We start from the raw sequence: 17,400 nt of genomic DNA on the forward strand, positions 1-17,400 counted from the left end.
CTTTGAGATTTTTTTAAACAAAAATTGTCCTTTAAAATCCTAATCCAATTGTCAAAAAAAGAGAAAACATTTATACTGTCTCTTTAGCACTCTTTTTTCACTCTGTTTCGTTTAAAATAGTGTATAGCTGATAGCGGGTAGCTTATAGTAGATAGTTGATGGCTGATAATTTATACCTTATAGTTGATTGATAGCTAATAATTTAATTAAAGTGTTTGGTAAAATTAACGGTTCAACTATAGCTCATAAATGTAAATTGACACAAAATGACATTTTTTATTCATAATATATATTTTTTGTTAAAATTTTATTTTTGTATTTCATTCAGTTTGTATAAGTTAGGAATGAATAAAGTATAAAATTTTATTTTATAGACAAAGTAAAAAATAATCTATCAATAGGATTAAAAATGATAAAACAAATAAGTGTTAAAAGAATAGCAACAAAAACATAAAATACGTAATCTTTTTTTTTTCTTTTTGATGGGAAAATACGTAATCTATATGTACCTGTAAAATTCATAGGTCATTTGTTTTAAGGAAAATCATATGTCACTAGCGTTGTTGCCCTGAAATTGAACATGTTAAACAGAAGCATACGTTAGCATTTTTTTTTTAAGTATAATAAATGATAAAAGGTAAATATGACTTTTAGTTAAAATAATAAGGGTAAACCCCCGTGAGCTTAGCACAGTTGGTAGAGATAATGTATAATATATACAAGGTCTGGGGTTCAAATCTCGGACATCACCAAAAAAATAATAAAAAGTTGGGGTTCGAATCTCGGACATCACCCAAAAAAAAATAAGGGTAAAAATGGAACAAAAGATAATAAGCTATAAACTATAAACTTAAACGCTACTTCAAATAGCGTTTGAAAAATAAGCTATAAGCTCGTAAAATAAACTATAAACTCGTTATTAAAAGACTGTTACCAAACAGAGTTTTTTTGGTAAGATGAGCTTATAAGTTATTCGCTATTCACTATAACCTAATTTTTTGGTCTTACCAGCTGGAAAGTTTTACCCTATACCCCTACACATATACTTTCACCCCTACAAATCTTTAAAAATTCCATTTTTACCCTTATCATTTAACTTTTTACACATTAATTTGTCACCCCCTCACATAAAACATTTTTCAATTTAGAATGAGTTCACCCCACATAACATCCCGAAGATGTATTTCTTGTACAACTACTTTAAACATTCTGACTTGTATTTTTTTTCTTCGGAAATCAAGCAAATTTTTGGAACAATCATATGTTTACATTACCGGAAACCACTATAAAACCTTTCCTGATAGCATCCTGAATCAGAAAAATAACAGGTTTCTGACTTGATTAAAAAACAATAACAACCTAACTCGATTAAAGGACAAAGAAATATTAAAAAACGATAGAAAATTAGAAAATAATAACATCTTGAATCGGCAAAAGTTTCTATTGTTGCCTTTCTTGACATAATAATAACTTGAATTGGCTACCGTTTCAATTGCGGTGGTAACTAATACTGGAAAAAGATTTCTGAAATTCTTAATAACTGGAAAACGATTAGAATTCTGAACCAAAAACCTCAATCATTGATTCAGAGAACATATAAAACCATCATAAACCTGCAATTCACAACGATTACGGTAACAATCCGGTTGAAAGAGTCGATTTCGAGAGACAACGATTCCATTAACAATCTGATTGCAAGAGTCGATTTCGGCAAAAGAAAAATAAAAATCGTAAGGCAAACAAGAGCATTTTCTAGAAAAGTGGGGTGAACAGGTGAAAAAGTAATTGTGTTTTATTTTATATAGAGGGTAAATTGGGTAGTTTAAGTTAAATGCTGGGTCAAGGTATAAATGTAGGGGTGTAGGGTAAAACTTCCAACCAACTGACCCTTTATAACATTCACTCTTTTATGGAAGATGCTAACTTAGTGCCCTCATTGTACATGTTAACCAACTTAAAGTAAAAAATTTGTCGAGGAAAATTGTGTCAATTTATTTTTTTAGAGATTGAAAATTAACGTTTTGTAAAAATATTCACTCCATCTGGTCATATTTATAAACAAATTTTTTTTTAGGTTCATTGAATACCCTTTGTATTTGGTGTATAATATAGACTAAATACATTAACTATTCAATGAACATAAAAGATAGTATTTTGCTTATATATGTGACCGAAAAGAGTGTTATTTAAGGCGAAAAGAGTGTTATTTTAGGAAAAGCCTCATTCGGCTTTTTTACCACTGTAGCACTACTAAAATAAATATATACCAAAGTACCACTGTTTTCAAATTATATACACTACTACCATCCTTTTTTTTTTTGACTTTGACAATCATTCCATTATATTAGTGACACGTGTTATTGGAGAGTGGGAGAGAATGTTTTGCTTTGTCTTTTGTGTAGAGTTGTATTTCTTTTTTTTCATATTGTTTTTTATTTTTTCTTTATTCTTTCTTCTATTTCATTTTCTTTTTTATCGTTGAATGTTTTTAATTTTTTATTAATTGTTTTGTTATATTAAAAAAATGATTAAAGTTCTTATTTTATTTAATCATTAATTGAAGTTTTTTAATTATTAATTTAAGTTTTCTAACTAATTAAAAATAAAAATAGTTTATATTTTTTGAGAATTATTAATTAAAATTTAATAAAACAACCCACTTGGGTTGGCTTGGTGGTATTGACTTGGGACCTGGGAGTGTGCTCCTCCTCAAGGTTTCAGGTTCGATTCTCTCTGGTGCCGATTTAGGTGGGCTAATTTAGCTTCTTCAAAAAAATAAGAATTTAATAAAACAATTAATTATTCAATTAATGATATTTCAATTAAGCTCAACTAATCAAATTCAGATCAACTAATCAAATTTAGATCACGGATTATGCTGATGTAAGCACTTACGTTAACATTATCCTATCGAAATCTCACTCAGTCAATCAAATTCAGATCACGGATTACGCTCACGTCAGCGCTTACGTAACATTATCTAATCGAAATCTCATTAAACCAATCAAATTCAGATTACGGATTACGCTGACGTAAGCGCTTACGTCAACACTATCTTATCTAAATCTCAGTCAGCCAATCAGATCGTGTCTACAAATTACGCTGACGTCAGCATTATCTTATTCAAATCCAATATAAATAGATATCGTCCTCCTCGGTTCATTACACAACAAAACTCATCACTCATCCTCTACACTCAAAACTATCTTAAGAAATTCCACTCATAGTCATGCCTCCAATAGAGTTTTTTGTCCAAGTATATTACAACGGACATGTTGAAAGAACAAACACAGAAGGTGTTGTATTTTCATGCAATAATTCATCCTTGTTTAAAGTGAAGAAAAACATCAAATTGGAAGGACTTATCCAATGTATCCAAACAAAGATTCAACCAGACAACTCCAAGAGGGTGGTCGATCTTGTTTATCGATACCCTACAACTCTTTCACAAGGACTTGTTTGGTATGAGTCGTTGAATCTTGCAGGAGATGACGACGTTCAGATGATGTTTGACATGTTCATGACATGCAAACATCTTGGTATTTCAACAATGGAGGTTTATGCAGGTTTGATGGATGCCCCTTGTGATGAACCACCATGCATTGAACCAACACTCTCTTCATACCCTCACTCCATACCAAGTTCGTATCCTTTTATCGAAACACAAACCAGTCATCACTCCATTCCCTCTTCATCACAACATCGGCCATCTGAACCCACCCACAACATTGACCTCAACTCACCATTCCATCTACACACCCCAAATGATGTTGTTCGTGCTAGTGTTGTTGCTGGTGTCCATAATGAAGAAGTTGGTGATTTTAGTGAGAATGAAGATGACATTCTTGCCCAACATGCCATCAACGACGATGAGGACAGAGACATGTGTTTTTATGACCCTCCCATGCACTTTCGTAATGTGAACTCCAACGATACTGAATATGTTGAAGATGAGTTTGTACACTCTATGTCCCGAAACCAATCTTATCTTGTTCCAGGCCCTGACAACTTACAAAAGGGGATGCAATTCCCTACGAAAGAAACGGCAATGCGGTGCATAAAGGAATACCATATGAGTCAGGCCCCATACTTTGTCGTTGAACACTCGGATACCACTAGATGGATTGTCCGTTGTTCCAATGATAATTGTATGTGGAGATGTAGGGTTATACTTAGCAAGAAATCACATGTCTGGAAGATCTCAAAACTGCATGGTCCACATACTTGTGCATCAGCAATGGTTTCGCAAGATCACAGACAACTCTCCTCAGCTTTCATATGTCAAAGCATCCTACAAATGGTAAAGGAGGATCCTACAATCTCAGTTCCAGTGTTAATTGCACACATACGATCGAAGTACACATATACTACTACTTACAGGAAAGCATGGCTAGCAAAACAAAAGGCTATAGAGATGATATATGGGAACTGGGAGAAATCATACACAGAACTTCCAAGTTGGCTCCTTGCTCTTCGACATTATCTTCCAGGAACTATTACTGATATCGAAATGATGCCGTTTATTGAGGATGGCCATGTTGTTCCGGGGAAGGCTACCTTCAAACGTCTCTTTTGGAGTTTCAAACCATGTATCGAAGGATTTGCTTACTGTAAGCCACTTGTTTCAGTTGATGGTACGTGGTTGTATGGTAAGTATCGTGGGACGTTGCTAATTGCAATGGCTCAGGATGGGAGTAACAATACCATTCCGATAGCTTACACTATTGTTGAGGGTGAGACATCTGATGCATGGCTTTTCTTCCTCCAACGCTTGCGATTATGGGTCACACCCCAACCCGACTTGTGTTTGATTTCAGATAGACACGAGTCAATCAAAAGTGATGTTAGGCGTCTAGACAGTAATTGGCACCATGTCTTCTGCATTCGACACATAACTCAAAACTTTCTGAGGACTTTCAAGAACACAGAGATGAAGAAAAAAGTAACAAATATGGGTTAGTATTTTTTTTGTATACAATAATGCATATATAACTTACCTTTTTAAGTCCTAAACAACATTAATTTTTTACCTTCAGGATACTCAATGACTCAACCAAGCATCACACACTACAGGAACCAAATCAGGGATTGGTCTGATGATGCTGTGAAGTGGGTCGACGATATTCCAAAGAAACAATGGCTACAAGCACATGATGAAGGGAGACGTTGGGGGCACATGACAACTAACATTTCTGAGTGCTTCAACAATGTACTAAAATGGGTGCGTAATCTTCCAGTCACGCCAATTGTCCAGGCAACCTATTACAGATCTACTGAACTCTTCGTAAATAGAGGGAGTAAGGCCCAAGCATTAATGACATCTGGTAAAGTTTACTCAGATGTAGTCATGGATAATCTTGCCAAACAACGAGCGATATCCAATACTCATCAAGTATACATTCACAATCGGGGACATAGTCTTTTTAGTGTTCAGGAGCTGGTTCGTCCACCAAGTGGCCAACCAACAGGAACATTCATGGTAGACCTTGACAAACAATGGTGTGATTGTGGTGAATTTCAGGCATTACATTACCCTTGTTCACATGTCATAGCTGCTTGTTCAAAAATTCACCATGACTTCATGATGTATGTGTCTCCCCGTTACACATTACAATATGTTTTCAACACTTACAAAGAGGAGTTCCAACCAATTCCTCTTCAATCCTACTGGCCGGAATACGACGGAGTTGAATTGTGCCACAATCCAGCCATGCGGAGGGATCCAAAAGGTCGTCCACAATCTGCTCGAATTCATACTGAAATGGATCTAAGGGAGAGTAGTAGACACCCAAAGAGATGTAGTATTTGCAGGAACGAGGGACACAACAAGAAAAAATGTCCCAACAATGCTAATGTTTCTGAAAGAAATTGACTCGTTGTTTTGTATCAATTTCATCTATTAATATACGGTGCATCGGAATGTCAAATTAATGTCATCGAAAATATAATTATAAGCCTCCATTTTTATTTTATAATGTCATCGAAAATATAATTATAAGTATTCATTTTTATTTTATATTTTTCTTTAATATCATTAATTAAATAACTAATATATTGAAACTCAATTATTTAATTAATAATTTATTTTATATTCTTTTAATATCATTATTTAATTAAATTTGAATTTAATTCTAGTTTATTAATATAATAACAATACATAAAAATAGTAGTGATTTTTTCAAAAAAATAAAAAAAGTAGTTTGTATAAATATAAAAGTCTGCCGCATGATTGAAGAAAGAAAGAATAATGGTGGTAGTGATGTGCCACGTGTTCGAATTCTAGTGGCAATAGGGTCTAATCAAACAAAAGAGTGGTAGTAGTGTACATAATTCAAAAAGGATGGTATTTTGGTAGATAATTATTTTAATAGTGGTACAGTAAATAAAAAAGCCTCATTCATTAATATGTGTCACAGGGGCACAAGTAAGCATGACCCCTCTTTTATTGGTGAACTCGTGTGACTCATAGCACTTTATGTGAAAAACATTTTCAAAATGCGGTGTACATTTGAATTTCATCCAATAAAAAAAAGGGAAATGTTAACGAGTGCCCCCGGGACACTCTTTAAGCACTTTAAATAGCAAGTTTTTAATGAAAAGTTGTGTATTGAATGCATTGAAAATTGTAACAGTTGACTTTTCAAAAGAATAATTACTAATTTTAGGATGCTTAAAGAGTGCCCCGAGGCACTCGTTAACAAGACCCTAAAAAAAAACATGTGTTAGAGAATGTTAAAAAAAGAGTTTCTATAACACTACTCATTATCATATTGTTTAACAAACGTGTAAACGAATTAAATGATGTTTTCAAACATTAAATGATGTTTCTTAAAAAAAAACATTAAATGATGTGGCAAGGAATTATATAAATATGTTTTTTTTTAAATAATAAGTTGTTAAATTGCAAAATTTAGAGTTTGTCAAAGAACATCGAAGTCAATGTAAAATTCAACTTTTATTTTAACGAGTTACGTGGCGCCCCGCCCTGTTATTTTAGCCAACTAGAGGCGGCAAGTTCAAAACCTGAGCTCAACCCGCCAAAACCTGATTTTGATTGCTTTTGTTGCATTTTCTTTTGTCGGTGAAAATGATTTTTGGATGAAAGCTCATCACTGCTCCTGTTTACATTTATGTTTCTGCTGCTCCACCAGGTCCTGCACATGATAGATATCTCAATGTTGCTGTGATAACTTTTCTCATTATTTGATTCCTCTTTTGAACCTGAATCTTTGTTGGGACTATGGATGTTTTCTACTTCAGTTCAGATTTGAAATATAAACACTTTTCTACTTCCAATTTCAAATAGATCAATAATTCTAATTAGGTAGGTAATCAGACATGAATTTGATTGCTCTTGTTCAATGTATATTTGACTCTACTTTCTATCTTCAGTATTTCGTTTTCTTCAATTTCATTATTCACGGATGCAGAGGAACAATTTGTGTATTTTGATTTTAAATCATTCATTCGGTTAAAAGTAAATAATATCTTAGTTTATTTTTGGAATACAGGATCGAGTAGATTTAATCATTACCATTGACCTTTTAGTAAAGCAGAATTGGTTTGGTCAAAAGAGAACCGAACACAAAACAATCAGACCCCATATTTAAACAAATGACGCCATGTGCACTAATATTTAAATGAAAAATACCATGAAATCCATTTCAAACAATAAAATATTTCATTAACAAATAGTGAATGACTTTCCCGATTAAAATATGAGATACAATATTTTTATAATTGTTTTAATATAGTGTATATATGTTTGGTATGGTATTTTTTGAGCATATAGCTGCAAGTTTATATTTTTTTAACGTTATTTGACTAAAAAGACCGGTTTGATAATGGACAATTTATCACGAGCTTATAACTTATTTTTATGAGTTTATAATACTTTGTGATAAGTTAATTTAGCAACTTATAACATAAATATTATCACTTATCCCTTTATATCTCAAGTGTACCTCTACGATCTTAACTGGATATTAAATTAAATGCACAATTTTTTGTCATTTAATATTTATAAACAACTTCAATCTCTAATTTTATCAAACACTACAAATCTAAACAATTAGCTTATCCTATATCTGTTATAGTTTAAATTATAAGTCATCCACTATAAGCTCATCAACTATCTAGTTCAATGGATGACTCAATGTTAACAACCTTCAAATTCTGCTTTTAAGTCATCCAAACATTAAATTATTTTTTAACGTACAACCTTCAAGTTCTTCTATTAAGTTTTTGAAATAATTAAATCAAGTTTGTGCTATTAATATTAAAAATAGAACATAATGCTTTTTGAATTAGAATATGTGATTCTTAGGGTCTGGACAAAGGCCATATTCAAATTTTGAAAAACAGAACACGAGAAGCTAATGTTGTATGTGTTATGTGATATAAATGGCACAAACAAATTTGAAATTTGCACGCCTCTTCTATTTTGAGTTTTGGTTCTTACACATTTCTCTCAATACTTCATTTTCATACTTTTCTTCTTCATTTTCTTCACCTTCATCTTTTCATAACTATTTGTTTCATTTCTTTCATTAAAATTATACCATTGAAGATGTTGTTTGTTGTGATGTTGGTGATTTCAATTGCTTTTGCTGTTTTTCCTTTTGTTGGTGAGAGTGATTTTGGAGGAAAGATCATGAATAAAACAGAAGGCAAGCTCTTGATTACATTTATGTTCTTGCTGCTCCACTAGGTCTTACACCTAATGAATATCTCATTGATTTGTGATAGTTTTTTTCATTATTTGGTTCCTCTTTTAAACCTGAATCTATGTTGGATCTAAGGATATTTGCTACTTTTGTTTAGATTACAAATATAGACACTCTTCTACTTTCAATTTCAAATAGATCAATAAGTCTAATTAGGTAAGTATGTAGACATGGATTTGATTTCTCTTGTTCATTTCCACATACATAATGTTTATAACCGAAGTTTAGTGTCACAATTAATTGATGATGATTGAAGCTCAATGTAGATTTGACTATGCTTTCTATCTTCAATATTTTCTTTTTGACAATTTCATAGTTCATGGATGTAGAGGATCGATTTGTGTATTTTGATTTTAAATAATTCATTCAGATGATAGTAAATAATATTTTAGTTTATTTTTAGAATTCATGATCGAGAGTAGATTTAATCATCATTAAACAGTTATTTCTCCAATGTTCAGTTTTGGAAGGTTCTAGTTAGAAGTATCATTTTACATATGTTTTCGTAATTGAACCTATTGTTCTAGTTATTAGATTATTCACATATTTTCCATGACGTTCATTTGGATGGAAAACCTTGATAATTAAAAGTAAATTTTTTTAAAAAACTTTAGAATATGATAGTTTTGTCTTTATTATAAAATTCTATTAAAAATATTAAAAATAACGCCCTTCTTGTTCTTCTAATTTTTTTTTTATGTACAATCTTCAAATTCTTTTATAAATTTTGAACAAATTAAATCAAATTTGTGGAACTAATATTAATAATAACACCCTTCATGTTCTTCTCATTCTTTTTTATTTTATGTACAATCTTCAAATTCTTTTACAACTTTTGAACAAATTTAATTGAATAGAACATAACACTTTCTAAATTACAATATCTGATTATTTGGGCCTGGATAAAACTCATACCCACATTTTTTTAAAAATAGAACACGCTAACTTATGTTGTATGTGTTGTTGTACTATATAAAGAACATAAATAGATTTGAATTTGCGCGCTTCTTTCTTTTCTGAATTTTGAGATTTGGTTTTTCACACTTTTCTCTCAATGCTTCATCTTCTTCATAATTTTCTTCTTCATTTCTCTAACTTTTTCTTTCATTTGTTATAGGAAAGCTATGGCTATGAGGATGTTGTTTGTTGTGATGTTGATAATGTCAATCGCTTTTGTTTCCATTCCCTTTGTTGGTGAGAGTGATCTTGGAGGAAAGATGTTGAGCATATCTGAAGTCAACATCAATGTTCATAGTTTCATCTACTCTCCTACTGCTCCTCCACGTCTTACACCTAATGCATACCTCATTGCTGGTGCCATTGTTTTTCTCATCATCCGATTCTTCTTCTGAACATGAATCCAGATCTGTGAATATTGCTATTGCAATACATGTTTGGAGTATAAATTGAAACTTGAACAATTTCTAAATTAGAGTATGTGATAGATAGCTTGGGCTTGGAAAAAAAAGCCCATAACCACAAATTTGAAAAAACAGAACACACGCATGCTTATGTTGTTGTCCTATATAAAGGACAAAAATAGAGATTTGAATTGCGCGCTCTTTCATTTCTGAAATTTGAGGAGAATTGGTTTTCAAACTTTTCTCTCAACACATCATCTTCTTCATCATTCAGGAAAGTTATCACAATGAAGATCTTTGTTGCTGTGACGTTGATCCTTACCATCGCCTTTGCTTCTTTTCCTCTTATTGGTGAAAGTGATATTGGAAGAAACATGATGAACATGTCTGATGGAAACACCACTGTTCCTGACTTCATCTTCACTCCTTCAGCTCCTCCACGTCTCACTTCCGGTGCCATTACTATTCTTGTCATCATGTTCTTCTTCTGAACATGAAACCACCAAATCTGTGTGAATATTAGCTGCTACAGTACATAATAGTTGAAATATAGACACTCATTACTTTCAATTTCAAGCTTAATAAGTCATTAGACATAGCTTTTATTTCTTTCAATTTTACACTTTTCTCTCAATGCTTCATCTTCTTATTCATTTTCTTCATTTCTCTTACTTTTTGTTTCATTTCTTTCTGGAAAGCTATGGTTATGAAGATGTTGTTTGCTGTGTTGTTGATCATTTCTATTGCCTTTGCTTCATTTCTGTTTGCTAGTGAGAGTGATCTTGCAGAAAAGATGATGAACATATCTGAAGGCAACACCGCTGATCCTAGTTTCATCTACACTCCTACTGCTCCTCCACGTCTTACACCTAATGCATACCTCATTGTCGGTGCCATTGTTTTTCTCATCATCCGATTCTTCTTCTGAACATGAATCCAGATCTGTGAATATTGCTATTGCAATACATATTTGGAGTATAGATAGACACCGATCACTTGCAATTTCAAATAGAATAAGTCATTAAACATAGATTTGATTTCATTTATGTTGTTAATTTCCACATAATAATGTCTATAAATAAAGTTTATTGTAGTAGCGGTTAATTGATGATTTCCACATAATAATGTCTATAAATGATCGAGTAGATTTAATCATCATTAAACAGTTATTCCTCCAATATTCAGTTTTGGAAGGTTCTAGTTAGAAGTATCATTTTGCATACCTTGTCATAATTAAACCTATTGTTCTAGTTATTAGATTATTCACGTATTTTCTATGGCGTTCATTTGGATGGAAAGCCTTGATAATTAAAAGTAAAAAAATCTAAAAAAATTTAGAATATGATAGTTTTGTCTTTATTATAAAATTCTATTAAAAATAATGTTATAGAACTAAATTGGGAAGAAAAACACTTAATTTGATTGATAATGATGAAAATTGTAGCTCATCAAATTAAGTTGGATGTTATTGCATTTGCATAATTGATTGCAGCGGTAAACAGTAAACACCATATTTGTATGAAAACCATTACATTTAACCTTTCAGAAAAGCGTAACTAGTTTGGTCAAAAGGGAAACGAAAACAAAACAAATAGACCTCATATTTAATCAAAGAAAACAAATGACGCCATGTGCACAATTATTTAAAGGAAAAAAATTACCATGAAACCAATCTCAAACAGTAAAATATTTCGTTAACAAATAGTGAATTACTTTCACCATTAAAATATGAGATACGATATTTTTATAAGTGTTTTATGACAACCTTCAATACAATTGTATGTTATATTTTCACTTTGTTTTACTTTCTCTTACCTTACCTATGACATTCATTATTTTCCACATAGGATACAACTTGCTTTGTTATTTAATATAGTGTATGTTTGGTATGTTATGTTTTTAATATTGTTTTCCACATAGGTTACAACTTGCTTTGTAAATTTACTATAAAAAAGTTTAAGTTTTAATATATGTATGTTTGGTATGGTATGTCTTTGAGCATATAGCTACAAGTTTATTTTTTTAAGGTCATTTGACTAAAAAATACCGGTTTGATAATGATCAATTTATCACGAGCTTATAGCTTATTTTTAGGAGTTTATAAAGGTTTGTGATAAGCTAATTCAAGTAGCTTATAACAATTAATCTTGTAACTTATCCCTTTATATCTCAAGTATACCCCTACGATCTTAACTAAATATTAAATTAAAAGCAATTTTTTTTGTTATTTAATATTTATAAACAACTTCAATCTCTAATTTTACCGAACACTACAAATCTAATCAATTAGCTTATCCGATATCTATTATAGTTTAAATTATAAGACATCCACTATGAGCTCATCAACTATCTCGTTCGATAGATGACTCAATGTTAACAACCTTCAAATTCTTCTTTTAAGTCATCCAAACAATAAATTATTTTTTAACATTTAGCCTTCAAGTTCTTCTTTTAAGTTTTTGAACTAATTAAATCAAGTTTGTGCTACTAATATTAAAAATAAAACATAACGCTTTTTGAATTACAATATGTGATTCTTTGGGCATGGATAAAGCCCATATCCAAATTTTTGAAAAAACATAACACACGAAGCTAATGTTGTATGTGTTTTGTTATATAGAGGACACAAACAGATTTGAAATTTGTGCGCCTCTTCTATTTTGAGTTTTGGTTCTCACACATTTCTCTCAATACTTCATCTTTATCATTTTCTTCATCTTTTTATAACTCTTTGTTTCATATCTTTCATTAAAATTATGGCACTGAAGATGTTGTTTGTTGTGATTGGTGATTTCAATTGCTTTTGTTGTTTTTCATTTTGCTGGTGAGAATTATTTTGGAGGAAAGATCATGAACAACATTGAAGGCAATATCACTGCTCCTAGTTACATCTATGTTCTTGCTGCTCGACCAAGTCCTACACCTAATGGATATCTCACTGCTGTTGTGATAACTTTTCTCATTATTTGGTTATGTTGTTGAACATGAATCCATGTTGGATCTATTGCTACTTCTGTTCAGATTTGAAATATATACACTCTTCTACTTCCAATTTCAAATATCTCACTGCTGATGTGATATCTTTTCTCATTATTTGGTTCCTCTTTTGAACCTGAATCTATACTGAATATATGGATATTTGCTACTTCTGTTTAGATTTTCAATATAAACATTCTTCTACTTCCAATTTCAAATAGATACAAAATACTCATAATATTAAGTAACAAATAAAATAAGGAGGGATGGATATTATAAAGCACACATCATAATGTCTATAATCAACTAGAACTCTCATTTTATCTTCCTACATATCAAAACTTTCAATGTGTTTGATCTCTTAAACAATAAGTGTCAGACAAAAGATAAAGCAGTAAAAGATGGAAAAACAAAACAAAAGATAAAATAACATAGAACAAACTTTTACGGTATTGTATAATATTTGGTCTTATACGATTTTTGATGGACAAACAACTATTTTGATATTTTAGACAACTTACATGTGAGACAAAAAATTATGTTGTGTTTTAGTGAAGGACAAGAATTTTAGTTTTTGTTTTGTTCCATGCCATATCTCTAAAATACTTTTACAAATCAAACAATGTACAACTTAAATTATCTTATCCTATTATTCATTTTTTAACAAATCAAACAAACGTGTCCTCCAACTTGCTCTTCTACAAACTTGTACTCTCACCCCGCCCCAATAACTCCTTGTCAAACTTAGTTTTAAAAAACACCTTCAAGTCATTCACTATCATAAAAGCACACACCATGTTTTCAATCGGTAAGAACACTCGTTCTATCTTGCCACATACAAACCTCTGTTCTCCTCCAACTTCTTTCTTCTCAAATCTTTTACCCACTCCTCTCTCACGAACTCTTTTATCTAAAGCATTGTTTTCAAAAATGTTAAATACATTTACCTTCACCACATAAAAATTCCCTCACCTCATAAAAAAATCCTCAAACTCAACACTTTATATCCCACCATACCCTTCTTAAAACAATCTTTCACAAAAAAGCCCCACCATACCTTTCTTATTCTTCGAAATCTATTTTAATTTTAGACCAAATGCATCCTCAGATCCTTTAAGTTTAACGTTTGTATCATATTAGTCCTTTTAGTTTTTTTAGTTTCAATTTGGTGCTTTATGTTAGTAAAATTGTGCATCTAGTCCTTTAAGTCATAAAATATATGCACCATTACCATATTTCCATCAAACTCAGTTAAAAAGTGCTTAAGTGGATGTGTATTGCTAAGTTGACAGCTCTAAATTCCCCTCTTTCAAAACTAGGGCTCATAAGTGTATTATTAAGTCTTAGTTTGAAACAATAAGAAGAAAATGTAAATAAGTAATTATGTTTGGTGTCATAAACACTTTTTGACATTCCACCTCAATGTTAACTAGTCATATAATAACTTTTTAACAAAGTTGCATAAAAAAAGAGATCAATTTGTTACGAAAAAAATAATTAAAGGATTAACTTGTTCATTTTTACTTCCATAAAAGACCATTTTAAAACTAGGAAAACTAAAAAGGATTAATCCAGTGTAAACGTTAAATTTAAAGGACCCTCATATATATTTGACCTTAATTTTAAACAACACAAGTTTCTTTTAATAGTATTAAAAACAAACAAATGAAAATACATTGCATAAAAAAAGAGATCAATTTGTTACGAAAAAAATAATTAAAGGATTAACTTGTTCATTTTTACTTCCATAAAAGACCATTTTAAAACTAGGAAAACTAAAAAGGATTAATCCAGTGTAAACGTTAAATTTAAAGGACCCTCATATATATTTGACCTTAATTTTAAACAACACAAGTTTCTTTTAATAGTATTAAAAACAAACAAATGAAAATACATCCCCTTTCATGAAATTCTTACTACTTGTGTTTAAAGGATCGATTCCACTCCATTGCCTGCAGTTTCTTTTGGGCTTGGGCTTTGATTAGGCCCATATCCACATCTTGGAACACAGAACACTACACAGTACAATGTTTGTATAAATAGACAAACATTACAAAATTTCAAACCGCGCTATTTTCAAAATTCTAATCTGGTTCTTGTTCCCTCCCTCTTCTCCTTCTTCCTCCTCCATTTTCTTCTCTTTTTTTCAACTAATTTTGTTTCATTTCTTTTTACAGTTACGAATGACATTGAGGGACCGTTTGTTTCAGATTTTTTCCAATAAAAATCTATTTTTTCCCATAAAAAAATCACTTTTTTCATTTTTTGAGTGTTTGTTTAGGATTTTTAGAAAAATCATTTTATCAAAAAAATCTATTTTGACCCTAAAATGAAAAGCTATTAGGATTAGCTTTTCTCAAAATCTATTATTTTTCAACAACAAGGAGATAACACATGTGCATGTTAGAACTCATTTTTTTTAAAAATGGATTTTTATGAATAGTAGGCAAACACAAATAACTTCAGATTGTTTTTAAAATCTCTAAAAAAAAATCTCTAGATTCTTTTGACACAAAATCTATTTTTTTTAAAGCTGAAACAAACGCACCCTGAAGCAGATTCTGGTTCTTGCTCTCATCATCAGCATCAGCATGATGACTACTGCTCTTGCTCATGAAGAAGAGGAAGGTTTTGATGGCAACTTCAACTACACTACCGTTCTACCTGATCCCTACCAGCATGCACCAGATGAGAAGCAGCATCAACTCAGGGTTGTAGCATTCGTTCTCTTTCTGCAGTTGCTGATACTTTTCTGAAGAATGAATGATTCTAATGAAGTGATAGATCTACTCTACTATGGTGATATGGTTCCACTTTTTGAAATAGAATAAGTCATCATGATAATAGACATGTTACGATTTGATTTTACTTGTTGATATCTACGCAAACATATAGATCCAGTTAATGTGTATAATTACAATTCTCTGTAGTGGATTTATTCTAGTTCTTCTTTGTGGATGAACAGATCCAATCAATGTTTGTATAGTGGATTAATTCTACAATTTGTTTGAATTTGAATTCCTTATAGTACTGTTTGAATTTGTATTCCTTGATTTTGCTGCGATTTGCTTCATTTTGTGGAATTGTTGCGATTTGCTTCATCTGTTTGAATTTGGAAGGTTCTAGTATCTGTGTTACCAAAATGCTTTGTTTGCGGTGATACTGTCTTTGTTATCGATGCAAAAGCTTTTGTTTGTCTTATTAAACACTACTGGTAGTAATAAAGAAAGGAAAATAGTAGGAACGTTTAATTGTATGTTTGGTTCCATTTTTAAAGGAAATATAATTGATTTTGGAAGTTTAGAATTGATTATGATGTGTTTGGTTGTTGTTGAGTATGATTACTTATGCTTCAAGAATCGATTCTATTTGAAGTTATGATTTGTAGTTTTTAATTTTAGAATTGATTTTCACATGTAAATTTATAGTTCATTTCACTTTTATATAAATGTATACAAACATGATTCATTTTTAGTTAGAATCTCTTTTAACCAAAAATCAATTTTCTCTATTGCAAAACCAAATACACGCTAAGGCAAAGGTCTTAAAAATATACACTCTCCGGCCGAGTGAGTGAATAACGGATTTAAGTTATTAAACTAGTTACGAAATGATTACTTTTTTAGTCATGTAAACTTTTTTTTGGAGAAAAACATACGAACCTATAAACAATAAACTATACGTTCAAATATATGTCTTTTTTATTTATTTAATTTATTAATTTTTTTATGTCCAAATATATGTCTTATTTTCTAAAAAACAAAAATATATGTCTTACTACTTCAAAAAAAAAAAAATATGTCTTACTGAATAAACCTTAAAACATAAAATCATTCTATGTTTTCAAAAAATCATTTATTGAATTGCAGCGATTTGCTTCATACGTTTGAATTTGGATTTTGGAAGTTTTTAGTATCTGCGTTAACTCTTTCTATCATAATTGAACCAAGGGAGAAGAAATTAGAAGAAAAAATAGAATGATTTTTTGCAATAAAGGACAAAGTGGATAAGTTCGTAAGACAGGATTTTTTTGCAATAAAGCTCAAAAAAGTTCGTAAGACATTGGCTACTAGATCCTGTCAAAGGGTACACAATCAGTGGTGTCTATCACTATCTTATATCTTCTGAGGGCCTGATGAATTGGAGTGCATGGTTGATATTTGGCACAAAAAAGTGCCGTTGAAGGTCAAGTTGTTTGTTTGACACTTCTTCACAATCGTCTTTCAACAGAAGATAATCTAATCAGACATGGTATTCTTCAGCCTGATAATAATATTTGTAAAGGTGGTTTGATATAGAAGAAACTGCAGCGCATCTGTTTTTGAATTGTAACCAGT

General features: G+C 31.1%; 1 protein-coding gene across 1 annotated transcript; it reads left to right on the forward strand.

The window, feature by feature from the left end:
• Positions 1-3,105: 3,105 nt before the first annotated feature.
• Positions 3,106-6,011, forward strand: LOC146908834 (uncharacterized). Its single transcript, XM_085727211.1, has 2 exons — positions 3,106-4,955; positions 5,037-6,011. The coding sequence occupies exons 1-2, from the start codon at positions 3,230-3,232 to the stop codon at positions 5,870-5,872; spliced, it is 2,562 nt and encodes an 853-aa protein (XP_085583337.1). The 5' UTR covers positions 3,106-3,229; the 3' UTR covers positions 5,873-6,011.
• The last annotated feature ends 11,389 nt before the right edge of the window (positions 6,012-17,400 follow it).

The sequence above is a fragment of the Medicago sativa genome, chromosome 7, assembly GCF_051527215.1.
Source record: "Medicago sativa cultivar Bolivia chromosome 7, Bolivia_mono, whole genome shotgun sequence".
Classification (NCBI taxonomy): domain Eukaryota; kingdom Viridiplantae; phylum Streptophyta; class Magnoliopsida; order Fabales; family Fabaceae; genus Medicago; species Medicago sativa.

Coding starts and splice junctions, on each gene's coding strand:
- LOC146908834 (XM_085727211.1), top strand. CDS start 3,230: ATGCCTCCAATAGAGTTTTTTGTCCAAGTATATTACAACGGACATGTT. Junction 4,956..5,036: donor GAAAAAAGTAACAAATATGG/GTTAGTATTTTT, acceptor TTTTACCTTCAG/GATACTCAATGACTCAACCA.